At 40.4% G+C, this 25,875-nt stretch overlaps 4 protein-coding genes, 1 non-coding gene and 1 pseudogene across 5 annotated transcripts; 3 read left to right on the top strand and 3 right to left on the bottom strand.

Moving 5' to 3' along the window:
- Positions 1-3,154: 3,154 nt before the first annotated feature.
- Positions 3,155-4,809, top strand: LOC117635795 (probable sugar phosphate/phosphate translocator At4g32390). The gene has a single exon (XM_034370160.1). The coding sequence runs from the start codon at positions 3,365-3,367 to the stop codon at positions 4,400-4,402; it is 1,038 nt and encodes a 345-aa protein (XP_034226051.1). The 5' UTR covers positions 3,155-3,364; the 3' UTR covers positions 4,403-4,809.
- An 8,383-nt stretch (positions 4,810-13,192) lies between these two features.
- LOC117635533 (protein NRT1/ PTR FAMILY 6.2) lies at positions 13,193-15,926 on the bottom strand. The gene is made up of 5 exons (XM_034369835.1): positions 15,828-15,926; positions 15,208-15,425; positions 14,435-14,985; positions 13,909-14,258; positions 13,193-13,737 (listed from the first exon to the last, which is right to left on the bottom strand). Exons 1-5 carry the CDS (start codon positions 15,919-15,921, stop codon positions 13,193-13,195), a joined length of 1,758 nt encoding a protein of 585 aa, XP_034225726.1. The 5' UTR covers positions 15,922-15,926.
- A 1,683-nt stretch (positions 15,927-17,609) lies between these two features.
- Positions 17,610-17,691, bottom strand: TRNAS-AGA. The gene has a single exon. It is a non-coding gene; the product is annotated as a tRNA-Ser (tRNA).
- Positions 17,692-18,088: 397 nt separating this feature from the next.
- On the bottom strand, positions 18,089-19,081 carry LOC117634893 (fasciclin-like arabinogalactan protein 13). Its single transcript, XM_034369168.1, has one exon. It carries the CDS (start codon positions 19,025-19,027, stop codon positions 18,281-18,283), a length of 747 nt encoding a protein of 248 aa, XP_034225059.1. The 5' UTR covers positions 19,028-19,081; the 3' UTR covers positions 18,089-18,280.
- Positions 19,082-21,028: 1,947 nt separating this feature from the next.
- On the top strand, positions 21,029-23,481 carry LOC117635532 (pentatricopeptide repeat-containing protein At4g32430, mitochondrial-like). Its single transcript, XM_034369834.1, has one exon. It carries the CDS (start codon positions 21,139-21,141, stop codon positions 23,479-23,481), a length of 2,343 nt encoding a protein of 780 aa, XP_034225725.1. The 5' UTR covers positions 21,029-21,138.
- A 503-nt stretch (positions 23,482-23,984) lies between these two features.
- Positions 23,985-25,850, top strand: LOC117633588 (annotated as a pseudogene).
- Positions 25,851-25,875: the final 25 nt, after the last annotated feature.

The following is a 25,875-nucleotide window of genomic DNA, read 5'->3' as shown; positions in this document are numbered from 1 at the left end:
CCTAAATTTGGAAGTTGAAATCACATAATCAAAACTCCAGGAAAAAAAAAAAATGAAAACGGAAGTGAAGTTAGAGCAACTCCACCCGTTTGTCCTTAGAGCATTTCCACCAGTTGCCCCTTGCCATGGCAAGATTAGCCCTAGGGCAGCCACTATTCACGTGAATAGTGACTGCCCTAGTCCCCTCCAGCAAAATGTGTTTCCAGCAGTTAGGGGCTTGCCATGGCAATTACTATTCATTTTTTTGTTTTTTTCACAATTTTGTTTACTTAAATAATTAATTTGGATAATATTTTCGGATAAGATTTTTGGGTTCCTACGTGTCAATACTATTCATCTCGGATAAGATTTTCGGTTTCAAATTTCAGATAAATTTCAAATTTCAGATACATTTCAAAATTCAAATTTCAGATAAATTCAAAATGTCAAATTTCAGATACATTTCGGAATTCAAATTTCAGATAAATTTGAAATCTGAAATTTCATTTGAATTTCAAATTTCAGATAAGATTTTCACCCTATAAGATTGCGCCACGTGTCATATCTATCTGTGTACATTTTTCTATAAAATCAGAGGTTCAGCTCATACCTCCCACACCAGTTCTTCTCTACATTTCCATTTCCCAAATTTTAGATTTCATTCTCCATTCTCAATGGCAGACATGGAAGAGATTTTGGAGAGGCAAGAGAGAGAAACTAGAGAGAGAATGCGTAGACGAGCTGTAAGCAAAAGGGCGCAGAGAGAACTAGATGAGCAACTTGGCATAGCAGTTGCTTTGCTGGATGATGAAAAGCAGGCTCGCCGTAGTTCACGAGAAGGCCGTCGCCCAAATGTGGACAGACATAGACATTCCCGGGGTAAGAATCTTATGGAAGATTATTTTATCCCACAATCTCTGTACTCTGATGTTGATTTTCGAAGGAGATATAGAATGCAACCTCATTTGTTCCAAAAAAATCATGCATGATATTTGCAATTATGATGAATATTTTGTTCAAAAGAGAAATTGTGCTGGAAATTTGGGACTTCTTCCAGAGCAGAAGTTCACAGCTGTGAATAGAAAGTAAAAAAATATTGAATAGAAAGTGAATAAATTTTGAGGAGAAAGTGAACAATAGTAGAAGGAGAAGAAAATATATGAGGATTTGGTGTTGAAAGTGAAGAGTATTGGTTGGTATTTATACACAAAAAATTCTGTAATTTTTGTGTATTTTTTTAAAAAAAATTTGATTTTTTTCAATTTTTTTGGGCAGAAAATTTCGCTGCCGTTGGATTTCAAAAAAAATTCCAATCGGAGCGACCAGAGGCCGCCACGTGTCAAAGAGCCGTTGGCGGCACTGTAGCGCTGCGTTGAAATTTTTTTTAACGTTGGCGCGTGCAATGCACGCGCCAACGGTAAAAAAAAATTCGAATTTTCAGGGCTGACGCCATGCTGGCGTCAGCTATTTTGTCCTGGACTTCGGTTTGGACCTCGGGCCATTTCCGCCTTCGGGCCTGCCCGTTTGGTGGCCCCCACGAATCGCCCGGGCTGGACTTTTGCTGCTAGAAGCCCTTTTTTGACCCAAACCCCCCCAGCCCGAGCTCGTCCAGCACTGCTGGACTTGCTCTTAGCCATGGCAAGGGTGGAGCTAGGGCAAGCACTATTCACGTGAATAGTGCTTGCCCTTGCAAATAGTAAATTGTGTCTCCACCCGTTGCCCTTAGCCATGGCAAATACTATTCATTTTTTTGTTTTTTCCTCCTATTTTTTAATGAAAATAATTAATTTGGGTAATATTTTCATATAAGATTTTCGGATTCCTACGTGTCAAGACTATTCATAATCAGATAAAATTTTCGGATAAGATATTTGGATTCAAATTTCGGATTAATTTCAAAGTTCAAATTTCAGATAAATTTTTGGGTTCAAATTTCGAATGAATTTCAAAATTCAAATTTCAGATAAATTTGGGTTCAAATTTCGGATGAATTTCAAAATTCAAAATTCAGATAAATTTGGGTTCAAATTTCAGATAAATTTGGGTTCAAATTTCGGATGAATTTCAAAATTCAAATTTCAGATAAATTTGGGTTCAAATTTCAGATAAATTTGGGTTCAAATTTCAGATAAATTTAGGTTCAAATTTCGGATGAATTTCAAAATTTGAATTTCATACAAATTAGGGTTTAAATTTCGGATGAATTTCAAATTTCAGATAAGATTTCATCCAATAAAATCAAGCCACGTGGCATGTCTATCTTGCCAAATTTTTCTATAAAACCAGAGTCTCAGCTCATACCTCTCACACCACATCTTTCTATATTTTCATTTATGAGAGTTTATAATTCATACTTCATTCATTCTGCCTCGTTAAACTTAATAAAAAAAAAATTATAAAATACTTACCTCGTTAGTACGATTTTGCCCACTTCTATAGTTGTCCATCGCTTTTGCTAGGGCATTTCTCCATTTTCCCAACTCTTTATTGAGAATTTTCCACCTACTGGATAATGCCATCTCCGTACGAGTAGACCCCGGAATTTTTTCACAAAATTCGGCATGAATTTTTTTTCCACATATGAAAAAATTTCATCTCATTGCCGGACACGGGACAATGACAAATTTGGAGCCAAACCTCACACAAGGAAACATCTTCCATGGTGCTCCAAGCCCCTCCGGTTTCGATAGAAGAAGCCATAAAAATATGAAATCAAAATGATAGATGAAAAAGAGGAAAATGTTGTGTAAAAAGAGTGAATTATAGTAGAAGTATAATGAAATGTAAGAGTATTGATGTTGAAAGTGAAGGGTATTGATAGGTATTTATAGAAAAAAATTCCAGATTTTTTTAGATTTTTTTTAGAATTTTTAAGAATTTTTTACGATTTTTTTTCATATTTTTTTCACCCAAAAAAGCCTCAGCCGTTGGATTAGAAAGGAGAAACAAATCGGAAGGCAGCGAGCGCGACACGTGGCAGCCTACCGTTGGCGCTGGCGTCAGCGCTGAAGTCAGCACCCGCGTTTTGGACCTGGGGCTGGTTTCGCCTTCGGGCTGGCCCGAGTTGGTGGGTCCCACACCAAACCCGGGCCTGGGCGCAACGCTGGAGCTCGTTTTTTTGTCTGGCCTGCCCTCGCCTCGGGCTGGGCTCTATGGCTGGACTTGCTCTTAGAATCAAACTCTAGTCACAAAGCCCATATCGTACCAAAGCCCAAATTCTGACTCCTCCTCTCTTTTCCGTTCCACAGTGGAGAAGAGATGTTGGCACTTGAGAAAGTCTCCTCTTCCTTCCAAACCAAAACCCCTTATTTAAATCCCAGGGCCAGTGGGAGTCTTTAGGGTTAGGATTTCAGATCCAATCAAGTCCCAAATTTCTCTGGGAAAAATGGGACTTTCAGAAGGGGTGGTGAAGAAGGTGCTCCTCTCCTACGCCTACGTCGCCATATGGATCTTCCTCAGCTTCACCGTGATTGTTTACAACAAGTATATCCTCGATCACAAGATGTACAATTGGCCCTTCCCAATTTCGCTCACCATGATCCATATGGGCTTCTGCTCATCCCTGGCTTACCTCCTTGTCCGCGTCTTCAAGCTCGTCGAGCCTGTCTCCATGTCACGTGACCTCTACCTCAAGTCTGTCGTGCCCATCGGAGCCCTGTACGCCCTCTCGCTCTGGTTCTCAAACTCCGCCTACATATTCCTCTCCGTCTCCTTCATCCAAATGCTCAAAGCCCTGATGCCTGTTGCTGTTTATTCAATTGGGGTTGTGTTCAAGAAGGACCCTTTCAAAAGTGACACTATGCTCAACATGGTTTCGATCTCTGTTGGTGTCGCCATCGCCGCTTATGGAGAAGCCAAATTCAATAGTTGGGGAGTGGCGTTGCAGCTTTTAGCTGTGGCTTTTGAGGCCACGAGGTTGGTTCTTATTCAGATTCTGCTTAATGCAAAGGGTATTAGTTTGAACCCCATTACTTCACTTTACTATGTTGCGCCATGTTGCTTTGTGTTCTTGTGCGTACCCTGGGTTATTGTTGAGTTGCCAGTGTTGAGGGAGACCTCCAGTTTTCATTTCGATTTCGTCATTTTCGGGACGAATTCGGTGTGTGCGTTTGCTCTGAATCTTGCCGTGTTTCTGTTGGTGGGAAAGACCTCTGCTTTGACTATGAATGTTGCTGGGGTTGTCAAAGATTGGCTTTTGATTGCGTTTTCGTGGTCCGTGATTAAGGATACGGTGACACCCGTGAATTTGATTGGATATCTGATCGCTTTCCTCGGGGTTGCCTATTACAATCATGCAAAATTGCAGGCACTTAAGGCCCTAGAGGCGCAGAGGAAGTCTCAGCAGGATAATTTGGAGGCCGGGAGGTTATTGGAGGAGAGAGATGGAGAAGGGACTGGAAAGAAGAATGAAACCCAGGATTGATTTGCTAATGGGTAACTTCAACATTGTATCTGATAAAAAGGAAATAGAGAATTACATTGAAGAAAATCGAGAAAGAGCAACGGGAAGCCCTATGTATCAATTGGGTTGTTGATTGTTTAGACTTGAGCATCTATTGTTCTGGTTATGTGTTGTTAGATGATTATCTGTTCTTCACTCTTTGTTCTTAGTCATTTTTGGTTTTATATCTAATAGTTCAATTTAGCAGTGGTCATCCTTACCAAATGTTTGAGACTCGTAATTAGTTTACAAAGAGAGCTTGAAGTCATTGAGCATATTTATTCATATGCTTTTTCTTACTGTATTATGTACTCTTTATCTATATCGACTGGGTTCCTTCTTGTATTTTTCTTCTAATGTTTACATGTCGTCGCTGTTCTTTTTCTGTACGTAATGTCACTATATGATTATTTTTAATATGTTTTGAGCTGGAAAGAAGTCTAGTAAATTCGGGTTGAGTTAACACCAATTTTATAGCTGTTGTTCCAGCATTTCTTGCATCTTCCATTTGGTTGATCTTATATAAATTCAGGCACTTGATAACAGATGGTTTTACAAAATTCATCAAAATGGATTTCGGGTTTCTTCTCATGTTGTTGCTATCAGGTGGTGGTTTTCTTCCAGGACATTAAATGCTAAATACTGCTTGTTTGATCGAAAAAATTGTAAAAAAGTGATCTGGAACTTTTGTGTAAATTCTAAACTAATCATTTTCTTTAAGCGAGAGCTGTCTGATCTGGCAAACAGTTTTGATGCTTTGAGACGGTTTAGATGAAGAATTTAACTGATGCATTACTGTCGGTTACACGCTATACTTTGAACTACTTTGGATTGAGAACTGATGCATAAGGCCATTTACTTTGAATTTTTGTTTTGGGAGTCTTTTAGTCAGGACTCAGTCTTTTGGCAAGTTTGGTCTTTTTGCATTAGCAGCTGAAGTGAGAAACACCCTCCTTTTCCTAAGTTACTGCTAAAAAAATTGACAGTTTGTGTCCTTTTGATGCCACGCTGCATTTGAGCATTGAAAAAAGGACGACTGTTAAATGTTGGCGAGGGATTTGCTTCTCCTCCCCCAAATCACGGAGGAATTAGATGAGAATGATGGCGCTCATGTTTTGACTGAATGAAAAGCGCATAAGCTTTCTGATAATAAAAATGTCAAAGGGAAATTATACTGTGACAGGAGCAAATTACAGATTGGACAGAAATATAAAACAGAACATCAATTCCTTTGTGATCAATGACAAAGAAAGGGATGAAATCGCTTTCTCAATGGCCATTAATTAACGACAGGCAAACCAGAGGAAGCTCTTTGCATGGCCAATTTTCAAACCTGTCTTGTGAAGAACCAGCTCCAACATTAGGAAATAGGCATGTATGATGAAATACAGCTTTCTTTGAAGTATCTTTTGCTATATAAAAATGTGGTGCATTGTGGGAACAAAAAAAAAAAGCCACATGCAGTGATATCTGTTCAACTATAATTAGCAACTAGCACTTATCCTCAGCAGGGTAAGCATTAGCAGCCGAAGTAGGTGTCAAGCCTCTCATTGTTTATACTGCTCGCAAGCTATCCATCTTTGCCTCCTGTCACCTTATTCACAATCGATACCAAGAGGATGCTAAAGAAGAAACCAAAGGACAATGTGCTGGCGAAGAGGCCTGTGCTCATAGTTTTCATTCCTTTAGGCGATTCGGTTATGAAGAAATCAAGCTGGCCGGTGTATAAGCATTAGCAGAACCCACCAGAATGAACTTGGGAGCAAGAAGAAAACACTAATATGCAGAGGATTTGGTCCACCATTGGCTTTAGCCACTGCTAACCTCTTCCTCTCACAGAGTGCTGCTGCTCCCATCCCAATAGTTGATAGCACAAGCCCAATTGCCATTCTCTATAGATGGGTGAAACCTATTGCATGCAGATAGAGATGGATAAATTCATACTGAGTCTTTTACACACTTAACTTTGCCAAAATTAGTAATCAGTTTGTTGTGGAGTATTCATATATGTACCTGGTTGGCCTTTCCATTTCTTCCAGAGAGGTATGATGACACGGTCATTGAAAGCCAGAGTGATCATAGATTCATAATGGCTAACACAAAGAAGTGCGAGAGGCAGCGGGGATTTGAAAGCTTCCAATGGTGGATGCTTGTTGTACTGAGTGAGAAGGTCATCATCTGTGCATAACAAGTCCAAAATATGATGGTTGTGGCCCATATGGAAAGTAGTCTTATCATCATTTTCACCTCCTCCACCTTTGTAACTGGTCTCTTAGCTTCCGAGACAGCCTCGATGGCATTTCTGTCCTCAAAGTCTCCATCAGGTTCACTTCTATTCCCATAGTTTAAGCCTTTCACATAATTCAACTTCTGCAAAATAATAATAATAATCAGTTGAATGCAATAATTAAGAACTGGCTTGACTTGAAGTAAGAAACTTTATAGGTGGTGACAGAACAATTGTTCCATGCATTTGTGCTGAATGTGCTAATTATGGAATATTTTTGGCCAGCATGTTTCCCTCATTCATGCAGTAAGCATCTGTTAAACCCCCAAAACACATCTCTGTGCACCTTAATTTGTATGAACCTTCTACTTGTTCATAGACGAAAATAAGAACACTACACACAAGCACCCATTATAAGCGTGGCGGTAAGCCAACCATCAGTTTTGGACTTGTCAGCAGGGTGCCCTTTGTAGTCAACAGCATCTGCAAGACTGCAACAATGGAACTTATTTTCCCTTCCTGAAGAAAACTTGGCCCCCAAGATACGAGTTTGAGAGTGGTTGCTGCTTGCTATGATAAAGATGGAGATTAGGCAGCTTCTTGGATTTGATGAGGCTATGAAATGAATGCTTTCTATTTGATGATTGTCAAGATTACAAACCGTGTATTTATATAAATTGAACAAGGGCTTTAAACAACAAACAGCTTAGTAACAACACGTAGTCTTTAACTGCTTTAACTACTTGTACAGTAAAGAGATTAAGAATGAATGGTATATTTCATTGATCTCTGATTGATACATGGAATAACTATTATATACAAATTGATACTATCTAAATAAGGTAAATATAACAGGATTGATGTAGAGAATCAATCCAGGTTGTCTAGATAAGGTAAATACAATGGGATTGATGTAGAGAATCAATCCAGATCAGCTATGACAGGAAGGCAACAATCAAGGTTGACTTTGATGAGAGATTGCAGATGATTGCGTTGATGATGAGATGATTTCCTTTGATGAAGGTTCCCTTTTACGCCCCCGCAAGACGGTGGTCCCATCGGAGACACCGATCTTGGACCGGAGAAGTTGAAAACGCAGACGTGGAAGTGGTTTGGTGAGGGCGTCGGCAAGTTGGTCAACAGTAGAAACATGTGAAACTTGAAGAAGACCACTATTGACGCGATCCCGGACAAACTGAAAATCAATATCAATATGTTTCATGCGAGAATGGAGGACAGGATTAGCACAGTAGAATGTGGCTCCAATGTTGTCACATGAAATGAGCGGTGGACCGGAAAGGGAAATGCCAAGTTCACGTAACAAGGATTGAATCCATGCAATTTCGGCAGTGGTGGTAGCAATGGCTCGATATTCAGCTTCAGTGGAAGAGCGGGCTACAGAGCGTTGCTTGCGAGAGCTCCAAGAGATTAGGTTGCCACCAAGATAAACAACATAGGCAGTAGTGGACTTACGGTCATCAAGATTGCCGGCCCAATCGGCATCAGAGAAAGCATAGAGACGATGAGATGAGCGACGAGACAAATGAAGACCAAAGTATAAGGTGCCCTTCAAGTAACGAAGGAGACGCTTGAGGGCTTGCCAGTGAGACTCCGAAGGCTTATGCATGAATTGAGAGAGCTTATTAACGGCAAAGGAGATGTCAGGGCGTGTGAGGTTGAGATACTGAAGACCACCAATGATTTGACGAAATCGAGTAGCATCAGTAGGTGGAGTCCCATCATTGAGCACAAGACTATCAGAAGGAGATAATGGAGTACTGACCTCCTTGGCACCGTCCATTTTTGCTTTGAGTAGGAGATCACGAATGTAATGGTGTTGCGAGAGAAAGAGACCAGACGTGGTGGGAATAACCTCAACACCAAGGAAGTAATGAAGAGACCCCAAGTCTTTGACAGAGAACCGGCGAGCCAATGTGGCAATGAACTGCATTACAAGAGAAGAATTGTTGCCAGTAACAATAAGATCATCAACATAAACCAAGAAATAAATGACATTTCGACCAAAGGTAGAAATAAATAGGGAGGCATCAGAGGTAGCATTGCGGAAGCCTTGTGAGAGCAAGAAGGAGCTCAATTCCTTGTACCATGCCCGAGGTGCCTGCTTAAGGCCATAAAGAGCCTTTCGGAGTTTACAAACATGAGATGGTAGGTTGGTATCAACAAAACCTGGGGGTTGTGACATATAAACAGTGTCACTAAGTGTGCCATGAAGAAAGGCATTGTTGACATCCAACTGACGAATAGGCCAGCCATTAGACAAGGCAAGATGCAACACAACACGGATGGTGGTGGGCTTGACCACTGGACTAAAAGTTTCTGAGAAATCGACGCCGGGGCGCTGATGAAAACCCTTGGCGACCAAACGGGCCTTGTACCTGTCAATAGTGCCATCTGGGTGTTGTTTGATACGAAATACCCATTTACAACCAATGAGATTCTGAGTAGAGTCAGATGGAACAAGCTCCCAAGTTCCATTGCTAATGAGCGCATTAAACTCAGTAGACATGGCAGCTCGCCAAAAAGGATCTTTAATGGCCTGAGAAACACATGTCGGTTCAACGGATGAGGGTATGGGGTGTTTGGTAGCGACTAAAGCATACCGAGGATTGGGCTTGCTAATACCGGCTTTGGCACGCGTCACCATTTGGTGATCGGGAACCATGGGTTGTGAGATAGAAGATGGTGGGGGAGGCGATGGGTCAGGGGCTGGGAAGGTAAGAACGAGTCTATTTGGGTTTCTGAGGTAGGTACGGATAGGGGAAGACTGGGGAGGTTGGGTTTCTGGTTCAGTAGGGGTTGGATTGGAAGGGAAATGGGTTGGGGTCATGGTTTGTGAAGGGGTATGAGTAGTATGAGGTGGGTTAGAGGGGGGTGGGTTTTGTGGCGGAAGTGGAGAGACAGTAGGTGCTGGAGGTGGTATGTGCGCAGGGGGGCAGAGCTGCTCCAAGGCAGAAGCAGAGGACGATGTGGATGGTGCAGTCGGTGAGGAGGTGGTAGCCGATGGTGGTGGCATGGTGGCTGCTTGGAAAGGAATAAGAGTAACAGGAGGAGCAAGAGGAAACCAAGAGGTGGAAGTAGGAGAGGGGACAGAAGAAGTGGAATTATGGGCACTAGCAAGAGGGAAAGAGGACTCATCAAATTGGACATGACGAGAGATAAAAAGTTTATTGGATGAGAGATCAAGACATTTGTAGGCACTTTGATTGGAGGAGTAACCAAGAAAAAGACACGCGCGGGAACGAGGAAGTAACTTGTTGGAGTTGTAAGGCCGTAGCCATGGAAAACACAGACATCCAAAGGTACGAAGACGTGAGTAATTGGGCTGTTGATGAAAGAGTTGTGTATATGGTGAGACATTTTTAAGGATGGGAGTGGGCATTCGATTTATGAGGTAGACAGCAGTTTGAAAAGCATATGACCAATAGGAAAGAGGTAATGAGGCTTGATGAAGAAGGGTGAGACCGGTTTCGACAACATGACGATGCCGTCGTTCGGCAACACCATTGTGTTGTGGAGTATGTGGTGGTGTGATGAGATGAGAGATGCCAGTGGAAGAGAGAAAGTTTTTGAGTTTGACAAATTCCCCTCCACCATCAGTAAATAAGGTGATGATTTTAGTTTTGAAATAATTTTCAACAAGTGCTTTAAAGGTGGTGAAGGTGGAAAACACATCTGATTTCTTTTTGAGAGGGTATAGCCATGTGTACTTGGTAAAATGATCAACAAAAATAAGATAGTAGGAAAAGCCATCAATGGAAGAATAAGGGGCAGGGCCCCAAACATCACTATAAAGAAGCTCTAACGGGCCATTGCTTTGAAGGGAAGAAGTACCAAATGGGAGCCTATGGCTCTTATTACAATGACATGAATGACAAAGAGACTCGGACAATTTGGAGGACACATGAATGGAAGAGGAACGAAGAACTTGGTGAAGAGTTTTAGAATTGGGGTGACCAAGACGCCGGTGCCACAAGTTTGGGGAGACCACCACACCCACCATGGCCTGAGGTTGACGGAGGGATTGGGAGGACCACTCGTACACATCGTCCTTATTCGGGCCTTGAAGAAGTACCGCCCCAGTGCTCAGATCCTTGACATGAAAGAAATCAGGAAAAAGTTCAATAGACGTATTATTTTGTTTGTTAAATTTGGAAATAGAAATAATATCTTGCTTAATGGAAGGAACACAAAGAACATTAGATAAGGCAAAGGTTTTGGAGGAGGGGGTAGGGAGAGAGGATGAACCGACATGAGTTATACCCAAACCTGAACCATTACCAATAATTATTTCATCAGGGCCATCATATGTGGAGACATCGGAGAGATTGGTGACTTTGGAGGTAACATGGTGAGAAGCACCGGAATCAAGCAACCATGTGGGAGAAGCATTGTGGCGGCCATGGTAGGTAGAATTGACCACTGGCTGACTTTGGGAGCCAGATTGAAGCTGGGGACAACGTTTGGCACTATGACCTTGTGTACCACACCATTGACAATAGCCACGATAACCAGTGCCAGTAGGGTTGTTTGAACGACGACCGTTGTCAGTGGTTGAAGGCGAGGTGGATTCAGAGGAACCACGATAATTGTTGCGGAAGCTAGAAGAACCACGATTGTGATTGTAGTTGTTGGAGCGAGAACCACGGTTGGTGGGGGCTCGCTGGGAGCTTTGAGTGACAATAGCGGTGATGACAGGTGTGGTAACTGGAGTGTCGGCACGTGTAAGGGCAGCTTCATGTTCAACCAACTTATCATGAAGATTTTCGAAGGAGATAGAGGTGTCACGGGAACGAACAACAGCAGCGATCTCCTTAAATTCAGAACCAACACCATTGAGAATGTAAAGGAGAAGATCATCATCAGAAAGGGGGACATCGATGATGGCAAGTTCATCGGCGATAACCTTAACATCTTGCAAATATTGAGAGACAGGCTTATTCTCACGACGCATAAGAGTAAGGCGTTCCTTGAGACCAAGGACACGAGCACGGGCTTTGCTAGCAAAGAGATAGAGCAGTTTGTCCCACGCCTCCTTGGAGGTCTTGGCGGAGGCAATAAGGGATATTACTTGCTGTGATACGGATGCAAGAATAGCATGGAGGAGCAGCTGGTCCTGACGAATCCAAAGGGCGCGAGGGGCGGCTGGAGTGTCTGGTGGGCATGTAGAAGAACCATCCACATAGCCCATGAGGTCATAGCCAATAAGGAGGGCGTTAAACTGGGCACGCCAAGATGGGTAATTTGTAGGGGTAAGCTTGACTGGAAGTTGTGCAGCAGCGTTGATGGTGATTAGGGAGGATAGGGTGTTGGAGTTGGTGTTGGTGATGATTGGGGTGGATATATCAGAGGATTCAGGAGCCATGAGTATAGACTGCTGGAAGAAAAAAAAAGGAACAGAGGATGCTCGTTGGAGCCTTAGGGCTGTGATACCATAAAGAGATTAAGAATGAATATTATATTTCATTGATATCTGATTGATACACGGAATGACTATTATATACAAGTTGATAATATCTAAATAAGGTAAATATAACAGGATTGATGTAGAGAATCAATCCAGGTTGTCTAGATAAGGTAAATACAATGGGATTGATGTAGAGAATCAATCCAGATCAACTATGACAGGAAGGCAACAATCAAGGTTGACTTTGATGAGAGATTGCAGATGATTGCGTTGATGATGAGATGATTTCCTTTGATGAAGGTTCCCTTTTATACAGAACAGGCCAAAACATAAGACAACTACTTGTACAGATTAAAACAACAGTTGCAATTGCTTGATTGATTCCATCTCATGTACAACTCCATCCTACTTTTGGAAAGAGAGTGAGAGAGAGGAAGACAAATGTGAAGGACAAACCCAATCCAAGCCAAACACTTAGCTTATCTGATGTAATTATCTCATGTTTATTCCTTGTAAATCTCTTCCTCTTATCCTGATGGAGTTATATCTCTATCTAGTCTAGTCTCTTTCTACTGATTACAAGTGTTGATCAGTACAAAGAGACTAGATAGAGATATAAGAGGAAGAGATTTACAAGGAATAAACGTGGACAATATATGTTGGAATATTATTTCAAAATAACTTATTAAAATTATCTTTGGTTTTTCCATGGTATTCTATAATCACTCCCGTATGGGAATGAACCAAATATGCATAATTAACTGCTAATGGTATATTTGTCCAAATTCGTTCATATCTGAACTGTGTAATATATATTCATCTACGAACAGTTATATTTTTATTTTCACCGGTGCTTTTATCATGTTCCTAATATAGGCAGTTAATATGAGATTATTATGCTAATTCAAGTTGAAACCTTCATCATTGCATTATTAAAATTGCCACATGTTATTTTTATGTGGGCTTTTAGCAGTGGCTTTCATGTCATTTTGATGTATGTATATATACATAATACATAATACATTTACACTTGTAGTATACGACACGCTTGAAATAATCACACCCTCATTTCTATTAAGATTCTCAAAGCAAACATAAATTAATGAACACCACAGATTAGCTAGCACCTATCCTCAGCGGAGGAACCATTAGCTTTAGCAGTAGTAGAAGTCATCTGCAAAGCAGGTGGATGCTGTTCGTGTGTCTTGTACCACCTTGCACAAACAAGATAAACTACAAAATTGATTACGCTTAGAACGGTCAAAAGTCCATAGAAACAATCAAGCCTCCCATAATTTATATTGTCTGTAAGCCATCCTTGCTCATCTTTGCTTCCTGTCACCGCCTTCACAATCGAAACCAAGAAGCTACTAACAAAGAAACCAAGGGATAAAGTGCTGAGGAAGAGGCCTGTGCTCATAGTTTTCATTCCTTTGGGTGACTTGGTTATGAAGAAATCGAGCTGGCCGGTGTATATGAAAGCTTCACCAGAACCCACCAGGAAGAATTGTGGGATCAATAAGAACACACTGATAGGCAGAGTTTTAGTGGTGCCTCCCACTGCTCTAGCCACTGACAACCTCTTCCTCTCCGATAATGCTGCCACTGCCATTCCAATTGTTGATAGGACAAGGCCAATTGCCATCCTCTGTAGATTGGTGAAACCTATCGCAAAGAGAAAATGTTTTCAAGAACTGCAGTGTAATTTATTCTTGTATGCACTTGCATTCAAGATTGTTGTGTAAAGTAACAATCAAGGGTAAGAAAATCATCATATTATCATACAACTAAGATTGCCATTAGTTTTTTTTTTTCTTAGTAGAAATAATCATATACCTGGTTGGCCATTCCATTTCTTCCAAAGAGGCATGATGAGACGGTCATAGAAAGCCAGAGTGATCATTATGGCTAGCACAAAGAAGACTGTAAGAGAGCCGGCTGGGATTTGAAATTTTCCGATTGACCTCTGCATGGTGGATGCTTGTTCTACAGAGAAGGTGATCATCTGTGCATAGGCAGTCCAAAACATGATGGTTGTGGCCCATATTGGAACTAGTCTTACCATCATTTTCACCTCCTCCACCCTTGTAACTGACCGTAGCTTCCAAGGGTTTGGGGAAAGGGAACCTGCAGCATTTCTCTCCTCAAAATCTCCTTGTGCCAGAATAGCAGCCTTGTCCAAAAAACTATCCAAAAATTGAACCACATGACATGAAATTCAAGATATCAGGCAAATCGAAGATTTGTGGCAAAAAGAAAAGAACAAAGAAAAAAGAATGGTCCATGTTATCTTGCAGAGCAAGCCTGCTTAGTAACCAATAACCCCACTTCATCATTTCCCATAAGTAAATACCGAACTTACCGGAACTGATCAGTGTGATCAATTCTTGAAGCCTCAGGAGAATTCTCATACAATGAGTTTGTATCAACTGGAGTGGTCATCTTTCTCTTCCTTATAGCAGCCACAACAACCTGGAAAATTTGAACTATGGGACTTCCCGAGCTTTTCTTGTATCTGTATCTTCTAGTCCCAGCCAAAAATAGTAAGATGGCCATAAACATTGAAATGGAACATATTCCATAGGCCAAGCTACGATCCACCTCATCTTGTATGTAGACAAGGATTGTGACTGCCACCAAAGTTCCTGTGCTAATGAAGAGGAAAAACCTATTGAAGAAATAGGCCATCTGGGCTTTCTCTTTGTCATCTTTCTCGTCAAATTGGTCAGTTCCAAATCCTGAAACACTTGATTTCAACCCACCAATCCCTAGTCCAATTGTGTATAAAGCCAGGTAAAAAATTCCCATTTGGAACCCGTTGGCTTGCTTGCAGTTGTTGCTGGCAGCAGTAGCGTGACAAAGAGGCGGCCGTAGCTGTGGCAGTTTTACTGATATTGCTAATGCAACCATGCCCTGCATCAGAATTATTTGATTAAGATTAGATCACAGTTAATTATTATGGAACACAAGAAGAAGGCAATGGTTAGAACATATCACCAAGAAACTTAAGAGAAACATATATAGTATACCATGATCATGGTGGATTAAAAAACCTTGTCATTCAAAAAAAAAAGAAAAAGAAAAGATGCATGTGCATACACCAATAATAAAATGGACATAGTCTAAAAAACAAACCAGTGTTTGTATTGAAGCAAAGATTGCAATAGTGTTGTATCTGCCAAGAAAGGAATCGGCCAGGAAGCCTCCAAGCAAACACAGGAGAAAGGATGTTCCCACAAAATCTGTGACAATATTGGCTGAAGTTGAACTTGGCAAATGCATTGTTCCAACTAGGTATGTCACCAGATTAACTCCGATTCCCATGGTTGAAAGCCTTTCGCATATTTCAATTCCTACAAAAAAAATAATGAATTTTTTTAATTATGTGCCATATAGTTGAAATAAACAAAAGGGTTATTTGAGTAATTGGCAAGAGAATTGTTTTCATGCATTTGTGCTGCAGAATGTGCTGACTATGGAATAATATTTTGTCCAGAAATAGAATGTTTCCCTCATTGATTAAACATGTTACGCACAACCCCTAAAACCCATCTCTCACCCCCAGCCATCACCTTTGCATGAACCTCCTACTCGAACTCAATCACAGTTAAGCTGTACTAATTAACTGATCAAACAACCAACATCACTTCTGATCAAATATGATCACTGACTGATTCATAGGGAATTAACTTTGAAGTTAACAAGCTATAATGATGGTGAAGAAATTCTTCAATCACGAAAGCAAGAGCGTATACCTAATATAAGCGCGGCGGCCACCCAACCCCCAGTTCTGGACTTGTCAGCAGGGAACCCTTTGTAGTCCACAGCGTCGGCAACAGTCCAACTCATTTTCCCGTCCTGAGGAAAACAGACATTAATGTGTTCAATTTGCACGTGTTTATACAAGAGCGGAAGAAGAAATATTTCAACTTGCATTAACAACCAGGATATCGAGTATACATCTCAGAAACGAAACTGAATACCAACCATTTTCTAAAGTTTCAACAGGGAAATGACCACGAAAATACTAATGCTGATAAAGAAAGCTGGGAAACTGAACTGAAGGTGTTCTACTCACAACTTGGATTTGTCCAAGTCTTGGGAGCCACCCCTTTTATAGGCAGGCAGAAAGCCTAAGCTAAACCAATGTTACACACAAAATAAAGTGACCTCCCCACTACAACTTTGAGATTGATGCATGTTATGATAAAGGTAGAGAAGAGATTAAGCATATCCCATTTGATGGGTGGAAGATTCTGGGCTCGTTAAAATTGTGTTTTATTTAGATAACTTTGGCACACCCTTGGCGTTTTGCGTCTCATGATCTCTGATAAGTGACAGATGGATATGTATTGGTTGTGAAGAAGATTGTGAACCACAGCAAAATATGCACCTACCGAGGCCTTTGTAATTCTAAGTGCTTTTGCTGCCCCACAACCAAATCCTCCCCTCCATCTATATATTGTTTATTGTATTATCTCTGTTAGGCATTTGATTGATTACAATAAATAATGATGATTTTTTCTTCTTCTTTTCTGACATGAAAATTAAAAGGTTATCAAATTGTGTATGAAGAGTTTTTAGAAGATGTCTCAGTTTTGACAAATATTATATGCAATGCATGTTCACACACAGCAGCACCACCAGGCACCATCAACAGACAGCACTGAGTTTGTGAATTTAATCAAATATACCCACCGGCCATTAGGGTAGCATTACATGAGGTATTTCAGATATGAGAAACCCATAACCAGACAAACCCTCCTGTGGTTCACAGGCCCAGTCCCCACACCTCACCCACCACCCTTCCACAACTCCTCCACTCCACTAATTAAGTAACTAGCTTTTGACCCTTGTAATAGATCCCCTTTTTTTCCAAGTATTATTCTCTTCCTAATAGTACCTTGATAGAGATTCTTATTTTGGCAATTTTTAATATTATCAGTTTGCTGCAATGCCATCAAAAAAGATCATCCAACATAACTGTGGTGCCCAGATCTGTTGCCAAATCTGATTTGCATTAGTTAAATGCATGCCATCCAAAAGTCATGCATGATAGCAAAATAATGTCACTGTTAGGTGATTAAATTAGGAAAAGGGTGATATGGTGATGACTCAAATATCTTGTTCAGTGGTGATTAGAAGTCATATAATGACTCATTATCTATATAATGTACTGGTAACTGGTAAGATGAACATGACAGCAAAAAAAAAAGAAGCCCTGTTTTCTGAATATTAATTGATGTATCTGGTTTGTTAATAGTCATGATCATATAGCAAGGTTCATATGATGCCTCATTTCTGTTTAACTCCGTCTCTGTGGCATGGCATGCAAAACAAACGCTTTCCTAAGGCTAGCTAGTCAATGTCATCACGCGTTTATGTTTGATAGCATTGATGCAGTTTTTTGGTTTATTTTTTCTGCAATTTGTTTGAAAGCAGCATGCATAAATGAGTGAAGAAGGGGAAGCTAAAAAGAGCAAAATGCAAGTCACAATCTCTCTCCTCTTCCAAATTCTAAAAGAAATATTAAAAAACGTGGTCGGCAGGATTCGAACCTGCGCGGGCAAAGCCCACATGATTTCTAGTCATGCCCGATAACCACTCCGGCACGACCACTTGATGCTAATTATTCTCCAACTTTACATATATATTCCCTCTACTAAGTTTTAATGCCCAAAGTGAGTGTCCCCCTATAATTTGGACCCATCAAAGTTCTTGAATTATCATTGTCCATCAATCAATGTAGCCGTGAAATTAGGGACGCAATTTCATCAATCAATGTAGATTTTTAATTTATCATATTATTGGATGTTACCAATACCAAGTTTTAATCAAAATAGAAATAAAGATAGGGAATATACTGAAGCTCACATGCAAGTGTGAAGAAGGCCTGAGCCAAATTGAATATAGAATTAGAAATATAATTCAAGTTGCTGCAAATGGAAAGGCAACCAACTACCCAGGAGACAGGATCACGTTTGGTCTTTTACAGAGCTAAGAGAGAGGTCCCAAATTGCGTTAAAACCCAACAGTATTAGGATTTATTGGGAATAACAATCAATCAAACAATTTGATTCAAAAATTTAAAACACAAGTACCAAAAACATAGAGAAATAAGGAGGAATACAAATTAAGAACACGAATGTTTGTGCGTAGGTCCATATCCCACACACCCTAGCTGGGATATTATATATTGGATGCTTAATTAAGAGAAAATCCCTATGAAAAGCAAACCCATCATCCCAAACACCAATCCCATAAAACTCGCATTGCTCATAATCGAACCAGCTTCAGAATTATCAGGTGACGACGCAGCCTTTGTTGCCGTTTCGTTTGAGCTTCCTGATGAGGGGGTCTTAGCTGGAGGAGGAGCCGATGCAGGTGCCTTGGCGCCAAACAAGTCATTAGGCAACAGTACTTTGTCCACTTGGTAAACGGCCAATGGAAACTGTTGTCTAAGTGCATTGTTGATCTGTGTCTCCACCACCCCACTCGAAACATTAACTTGGTTTCCCGACCCTGTGAAGTTGAGCCCGTACGCGCCGCCGTCTTGGCCTGTGGCCTGAGTTCTAACGGGGTTTGACACCGTTAAAAGACTGGTTAGAGTGTAATATTTGGGCAGCACATGGTAGAGGACAAGGGCTACTTGTTGTTGGGTTGTGAGAGTGTTGAGTGTGCCGGCTTTGAGGCTGGTGAAAGCGTTGTCTGTCGGGGCAAAGACGGTTAGGCCCTCGCTGGAGCTGTTGAGTTGGTTTGTAATTTGGGATGCTACTTGGGTTTGGATTAGGAGGCGGATGAAGGTGGTGTATTGGCCGTTCTTGTCAAGAATGCCGGTGAAGTTGAGCGGGCCCGCAGGGCCAGGGGCTGGTGCGGTTTGGGCTTGGGTGGCGGGGGTGAAGAGGAGGAGGAAGGAGAAGGCTGCAGTGAGAGTTGGGAGAATGAGAGCTGCCATGGTGTTTTTGGATGGAGTGGTGTAGTAGTGTAGTGGGATGATGGAGGATTTATGGGTGAGAGAGAGAGAGAGAGAGCCTATGTTGGAATGAGCTGGCTTGGCTCTAATTGTGGACTAAAATAAATCATGACAACACATAAAAGAAGAAATTCTATTTGGGCACAAACGTGACAACGCTTATTCATATAATTTTTTTCCTTTTTTTGGTTGAAAATATATAGACCAAATAAATTAGCATGTATCTATTGAATAAACAGCTCAACTGACAAATATTTGCTGGTCTGATTTGGATGTCTAGCCATCCATCAGTAGTAGTAGTAGTTTGACCTATCTACATATTAAAATCCTATATATTCGTTCACCTAGTGTAAGTTGAGGTGCATTTGTAAATGATACAATCAACTTATACATATTTATACATATGTATACACCCGTTATTTATTTGAGGGAAATCCTTCAGGAAACTATATAATTTTTTTTTTTTTAACGATCTAAATTATCTATTTTTTAAGTTTACATTCATAGATCATCTTTGTAAAAAATTAGACAAATTAGAAACCGTTTCGATATCCAATTCTATCTTACAAAATCAATGAACACGATGCTTTAAGAAAGTTCTAAAATTTCAATAATACAATTGAGTAGTCAAACGATATCGGATTCAAGTGATTTTTTTTGTACATATGATATTTGAATGATTCTCTAAAACATAGACGGTTTGGATTAGTGAAATACAATGCGAAGTGAGCTCTACAAGGATGTCCCTCAAATAAACTAATTTGAGAGATCCCTCAATGAAAGATATATATATATATATATATGATGAAATTAATTATCTCATATTTGTGATATTCTTTATTCAAACAACAGATCCTGAAAGAAGAAGAAAGAGTCAAACCCTTTAGAATTACTAGTCCAAGTTAGACTAAGACAAAATTAAACTCGACTCAACCCATCAAATAGTAGTATTACGTTTGTCTGCATATTCTTTTATTGATTAATCAAAAAGCAGAGACAGACAGAAGGTATAAGCATATATCCAGATCAGTGATCAGTTTGGGCAGCTTGGCTGGCATATAACATGGCATGTGGGATTCCCGTTTAACAGCTCTATATAGTTTGGTTTCACCACCATACAACTACAGTCCAGCTTACCAACGGAGAAGAACTTGCATGTTATCACGGTATCCTCAATTAATCGCATTTTATCACATAAAACAGTTATCGCAAGTAGCGGAATGTGATTAATAATGGATAGCAAAACAGTGATATTCTCATGATATACAAATTTTCTTTCTACCAAACAAGCATTGTTCCCCTATGAGCAATGATGATGAAGGAGAGAAAATTTAATATAAAATAATATATTATGTCAGGAACCAAATGCGTGTTGTAGGGCCCATTATCAACAATATACCAGTCTGTTTGTCCCTACACTAGTATTACATGTCTATTTGTATACAACTCTCAGCCCGTCCTCATTCATTCATTTTGAAGTATATATATTTGCCAATGCCAGGTGGGATTAATGTTTGCAGCTTAATGAATTTGTACCAACTCTGCCTTGCCTTCAGTTTCATGCCAACAACCACAAAATATTGATTTATAAGTAGCTGCTCTGCTCGCGTTTCATATTTAGCATACATCCCACAGGTAGGCGATAATCTTCAAATTTTTTTCTCATACACACAACACAACTGACATCATGAAAGTCCGAACTTAAAATTTCTAACCTGTAAGTCAGGACTCTTAATATTTGCCAATGCACCGTTGGTTCAATCTTAATAACCTAACCACCATGCATCCAATCCCAATTTTGATGTATATTTTGAGGTTTATTTAAGCCTAAATCATTGGGTGTGGTGTGAGGATGGGCAAGGTAGATCCTAATGGACTACCAAATCCTTTTTTTTTTTTGGGCGACTACCAAATCATTTATAAGCCCATTTTATTCATACATCTTACTACAAACAAAAAGCCCATGCTTTATTTCTTAAAAGAAAACCCAAAGAAACAAAAGCCAGGGTTTTGGCTTTCAGAGGGTTTAAGGCGCGCTCTCCTCTCTGCCTAATGCTATTTTCTGATTACAATCGGCGTTTTGTTCGTTTCTCATGATTATCCGCCAACTGAATTTCAAAACCCTCCAACGAATACCCAAGCAACGGTATGCTAGCTGCTCTTGCTTCAATTCATTCAGACATGAGCACCAACCGTTCGACCAAAATCCCCAACCAAATGCAGCCTCAAATAACCGCTCTATGCTCAACTACTTGCACAGAAACCTTCCACTTAGAGCCCTTGACATGTTCTGTAATCAACTTCAACTACATTTGTCTCATAACATCGATGAAGTTACCGTTACCCTTGCTGTCAAGGCCTGTCAAGGGGACCCTAAACCTGGATGCCAAATTCACGGGTTGGCAGTTTCTTCTGGATTTTCTTCGTATACTACGGTTTCAAATTCTTTGATGAGTATGTACACCAAAGCTGGACAGCTTGATGGTGCCTTACTTATCTTTGAGACTATGTGTTATACTGATATAGTTTCTTGGAATACTATTCTTTCGGGATTTCGAACAAGTGAGGGTGCATTGAATTTTGCTCTTAGGATGAATTTAAATGGAGTTGTTTTTGATCCAGTGACTTATACTACGGTTCTTGCTTTTTGTGCGGATCATGAAGATTTTCTATTTGGATTACAACTGCATTCTCTTATATTTAGATCTGGTTTAGATGGTGAAGTTTTTGTTGGAAATGCACTTATAAGTATGTATTCGAGGTGGAGGTGGTTAATAGAAGCTAGGAGTGTGTTTGATGAAATGGCGAATAAGGATCTGGTTTCATGGAATGCAATACTATCAGGTTACTCTCAAGAGGGAAATCATGGGCTTGAAGCGATTTTTGTCTTTATTGAGATGGTGAGAGAAGGGGTGGGGTTAGATCATGTCTCATTTACTAGTGCAGTTTCAGCTTGCGGTCATGAAATGAATTTAGAACTTGGGAAACAGATACATGGCTTGACAATTAAATCAGGATATGGAAGTCATGTTTCAGTTTGTAATGTATTGATCTCGACATATTCAAAGTGTGAGGTTACTGAAGATGCAAAATTAGTATTTCATTGCATGAATGGTCGCAACGTAGTGTCTTGGACGACTATGATTTCTATAGACGAAGAAGATGCCATCTCTCTATTTAATGAGATGAGATTGGATGGAGTATATCCAAATGATGTTACATTTGTTGGACTAATCCATGCTATATCAATTAGGAAGTTGGTGGAGGAAGGCAAAATGATTCATGGGTTTTGCATAAAGACTGGCTTTTTATCAAAGCATAATGTTTGCAACAGCTTGATCACCATGTATGCTAAGTTTGAGTCCATGCATGACTCCATCAAAGTTTTTGAGGAGTTAAACAGCAGAGAAATCATATCGTGGAATGCTTTGATTTCAGGGTTTGCTCAGAACAGGTTGTGTCAAGATGCACTAAAAACATTCTTGGTAGCAACTATGGAGTCGAAGCCAAACAATTACACATTTGGTAGTGTCTTGAGTGCAATTGGTGATGCTCAGGATATTTCTCTGAAATTTGGCCAACGATGCCACTCTTCCTTGATCAAACTTGGATTAGTGACTGACCCAATTATCGCAGGTGCTCTTCTTGATATGTATGCAAAGCGAGGAAGCATTTGTGAGTCCAAAAGAGTTTTCAGTGAGACGCCTCATAAAAGTCAGTTTGCTTGGACTGCAATAATATCTGCATATGCTGGGCATGGAGACTATGACTCAGTGATAGAATTGTTCAAGGAGATGGAGAAAGAAGGGGTAAGACCTGATTCAGTCACATTTCTTTCTATACTAACGGCATGCAGCAGAAAGGGAATGGTGGAGATGGGCCGTCACCTCTTTCACTCAATGGTGAAAGACTATCATATTGAACCATCTCCTCAACATTATTCAAGTATGGTGGACATGTTGGGACGGGCAGGGAAATTGGAGGAAGCAGAGGAATTGATGAGTCAGATCCCGGGACAGCCAGGGTTTTCGTTGTTGCAAAGCCTGCTTGGGGCTTGCAGGATCCATGGGAATGTGGAGATGGCGGAGAGAGTAGCCGATACATTGATGAGATTGGAACCAATGGAATCAGGTTCTTTTGTGTTGATGTCCAACTTGTATGCTGAGAAAGGGGACTGGGAAATGGTAGCAAAAGTTAGGAAAGGGATGAGAGATAAAGGAGTGAGAAAGGAAGTGGGATATAGTTGGGTGGATACTGGTGATGCTGATGGTTCCTTGTATCTGCATGGGTTTTCATCAGGTGATACATCCCACCCACAGTCTGGGGAGATATGTAGAATGGCAAAATGTCTAGGATTAGAGATGAAAATTTTGAGAGAGAACATGTGGGAGACAAAATCACTGAAAATGGACTCCTCGTCAAGGCCCTCACTTTGAAGGCTTGAATTTGTACATGTAAAACTTCAAAAGTAACTCATGATTGTTAACAAGTTCTGTAGCCAAATTTCTAAAAATAAAAATAAGAAAAGGAAATTCATCTTGAGGTAACATACAAATGAAGTTTTGATGTGAACGATAACAAAAGGGCATGTATGGGTTCCCTTTGCCCGTCACCACCTCTATAATCTTCTTGTTTAACGTTTATAATAAAAAGAAAAAAGAATGGTTGCATATACAAAACGGTCATATAAATGAGTTAAAATTTACCATCAAGATCTGGTGAGTCATGGAAACAACCAGAAGACAAAGCAATAATAGAGCAAAATGCAAGTTAAATATAGCCGAGCGGCTATACTATTTAAATATATTATTTTGAAGGTATAGCCGTGCGGCTATAATCTTGGAATATATTCGAATATTTTAAGGGTATAGCCGATCGGCTATACACGTTAAATATATTCCAAAACGAACGCCAAGCTTGCACTCGCAGTCACAGCCATTTTGCTTCTCCATAAGCGCTTCCAAGCTTCAAAGACTCGGTCTTGAGCCTTTCTCTCTCCCTCTCAACTCAAGCTTCGATTTTTTTTTTCTTTCGTTTCGGCTGCTCCGTTGATTGGATTGGATTGGACTCTCTCTACGAAAACCATCAAATGTCATTCAGCTATTGAAATCTCCACTAAGATAACAACTCTGATGCTATAAGGGAGTTAGGCGGCCTGGGCGGGTCTAGGCGGCTCCTAGGCGGCCTGGTCCGATCTAGGCGTCTCCTAGGCGGCCTGGGCTGGTCTAGGCAGCTCTGGTGGATCTAGACGGAGCCTAGGTGGCCTGGGCTGGTCTGGCCGCCTCCATTTTGTTCCAAATGAAGACAGACGAAGTTTGCACTCGCAGAGGAATGTAGTGCGCAAGTGAAATGAAGAGACAGAGAAACGAACACGATGAAGTTACCGTTACCCTTAGAGCCCTTGACATGTTCTGTAAGCAACTTCAACTACATTTGTCTCATAACATCGATGAAAATATATACCGTTACCCTTGCTATCAAGGCCTGTCAAGGGGACCCCAAACCTGGGTTTGCTTCGTATACTACGGTTTCAAATTCTTTGATGAGTGTGTATACCAAAGCTGGCCAATTTGATGGTCCCTTACTTATCTTTGAGACTGTGCTATACTGATATAGTTTCTTAGAATACTATTCTTTCGGGCTTTCGAACAAGTGAGGGTGCGTTGAATTTTGCTCTTAGGATGAATTTTAATGGAGTTGTTTTTGATCCAGTGACTTATACTACGATTCTTGCTTTTTTTGCGGATCATGAAGATTTTCTATTTGGATTACAACTGCATTCTTTTATATTTAAGTCTGTTTTAGATGGTGAAGTGTTTTTGTAAGTATGTATTGGAGGTAGAGGTGGTTAATAGAAGCTAGGAATGTGTTTGATGAAATGGCGAATGAGGATCTGGTTTCATGGAATGCAATACTATCAGGTTACTCTCAAGAGGGAAATCATGGGCTTGAGGCGATTTTTGTCTTTATTGAGATGGTGGGAGAAGGGATGGGGTTAGATCATGTCCCATTTACTAGTGCAGTTTCAGCTTGCGGCCATGAAATGAATTTAGAACTTGGCTTGACAATTAAATCAGGATATGGAAGTCATGTTTCAGTTTGTAATGTATTGATCTCGACATATTCAAAATGTGAGGTTACTGAAGATGCAAAATTAGTCTTGCAGTGCATGAATGATCGCAACGTAGTGTCTTGGACAACTATGATTTCAATAGACGAAGAAGATGCCATCTCTCTATCCAAATGATTTTACATTTGTTGGACTAATCCATGCTATATCAATTAGGAAGTTGGTGGAGGAAGGCGAAATGATTCATGGGTTTTGCATAAAGACAGGCTTTTTATCAATGCATAATGTTTGCAACAGCTTGATCACCATGTATGCTAAGTTTGATTCCATTCATGACTCCATCAAAGTTTTTGAGGAGTTAAACTGCAGAGAAATCATATCGTGGAATGCTTTGATTTCAGGGTATGCTCGGAACGGGCTGTGTCAAGATGCACTAAAAACATTCTTGGAAGCAACTATGGAGTCGAAGCCAAACAATTACACATTTGGTAGTGTCTTGAGTGCAATTGGTGATGCTCAGGATACTTCTCTGAACTATGGCCAATGATGCCACTCTTCCTCGATCAAACTTGGATTAGTGACTGGCCCAATTATCGCAGGTGCTCCTCTTGAAAGTTGCTGACGGTTTCGTATAATTCGATCTTGGGACCAAGATGGGTGAGTTGTCTTTTGAGATGTCTTGCCATTCATTTGATCTTTAGTTACCGCTCTTGTTCAATATTTTTGTCTTTTGATGGTTTTGGTCACACATGACTATAGT

This window comes from Prunus dulcis, chromosome 7 (genome assembly GCF_902201215.1).
Source record: "Prunus dulcis chromosome 7, ALMONDv2, whole genome shotgun sequence".
In the NCBI taxonomy this organism is placed as follows: Eukaryota; Viridiplantae; Streptophyta; class Magnoliopsida; order Rosales; family Rosaceae; genus Prunus; species Prunus dulcis.
Note: the sequence above shows the minus strand (reverse complement) of the source record. Positions and strands in the feature narration are given on the sequence as shown.

Excerpts from the sequence above, each read along its gene's own strand:
- LOC117634893 (XM_034369168.1), bottom strand. The coding sequence starts at position 19,027 with ATGGCAGCTCTCATTCTCCCAACTCTCACTGCAGCCTTCTCCTTCCTC.
- LOC117635532 (XM_034369834.1), top strand. The coding sequence starts at position 21,139 with ATGATTATCCGCCAACTGAATTTCAAAACCCTCCAACGAATACCCAAG.
- LOC117635533 (XM_034369835.1), bottom strand. The coding sequence starts at position 15,921 with ATGAGTTGGACTGTTGCCGACGCTGTGGACTACAAAGGGTTCCCTGCT. Across the intron at positions 15,426-15,827 it reads GGCCGCCGCGCTTATATTAG|GAATTGAAATATGCGAAAGG; the intron begins GTATACGCTCTT and ends TTTTTTTTGTAG. Across the intron at positions 13,738-13,908 it reads GAAATGGAATGGCCAACCAG|GTTTCACCAATCTACAGAGG; the intron begins GTATATGATTAT and ends TCTTTGCGATAG.
- LOC117635795 (XM_034370160.1), top strand. The coding sequence starts at position 3,365 with ATGGGACTTTCAGAAGGGGTGGTGAAGAAGGTGCTCCTCTCCTACGCC.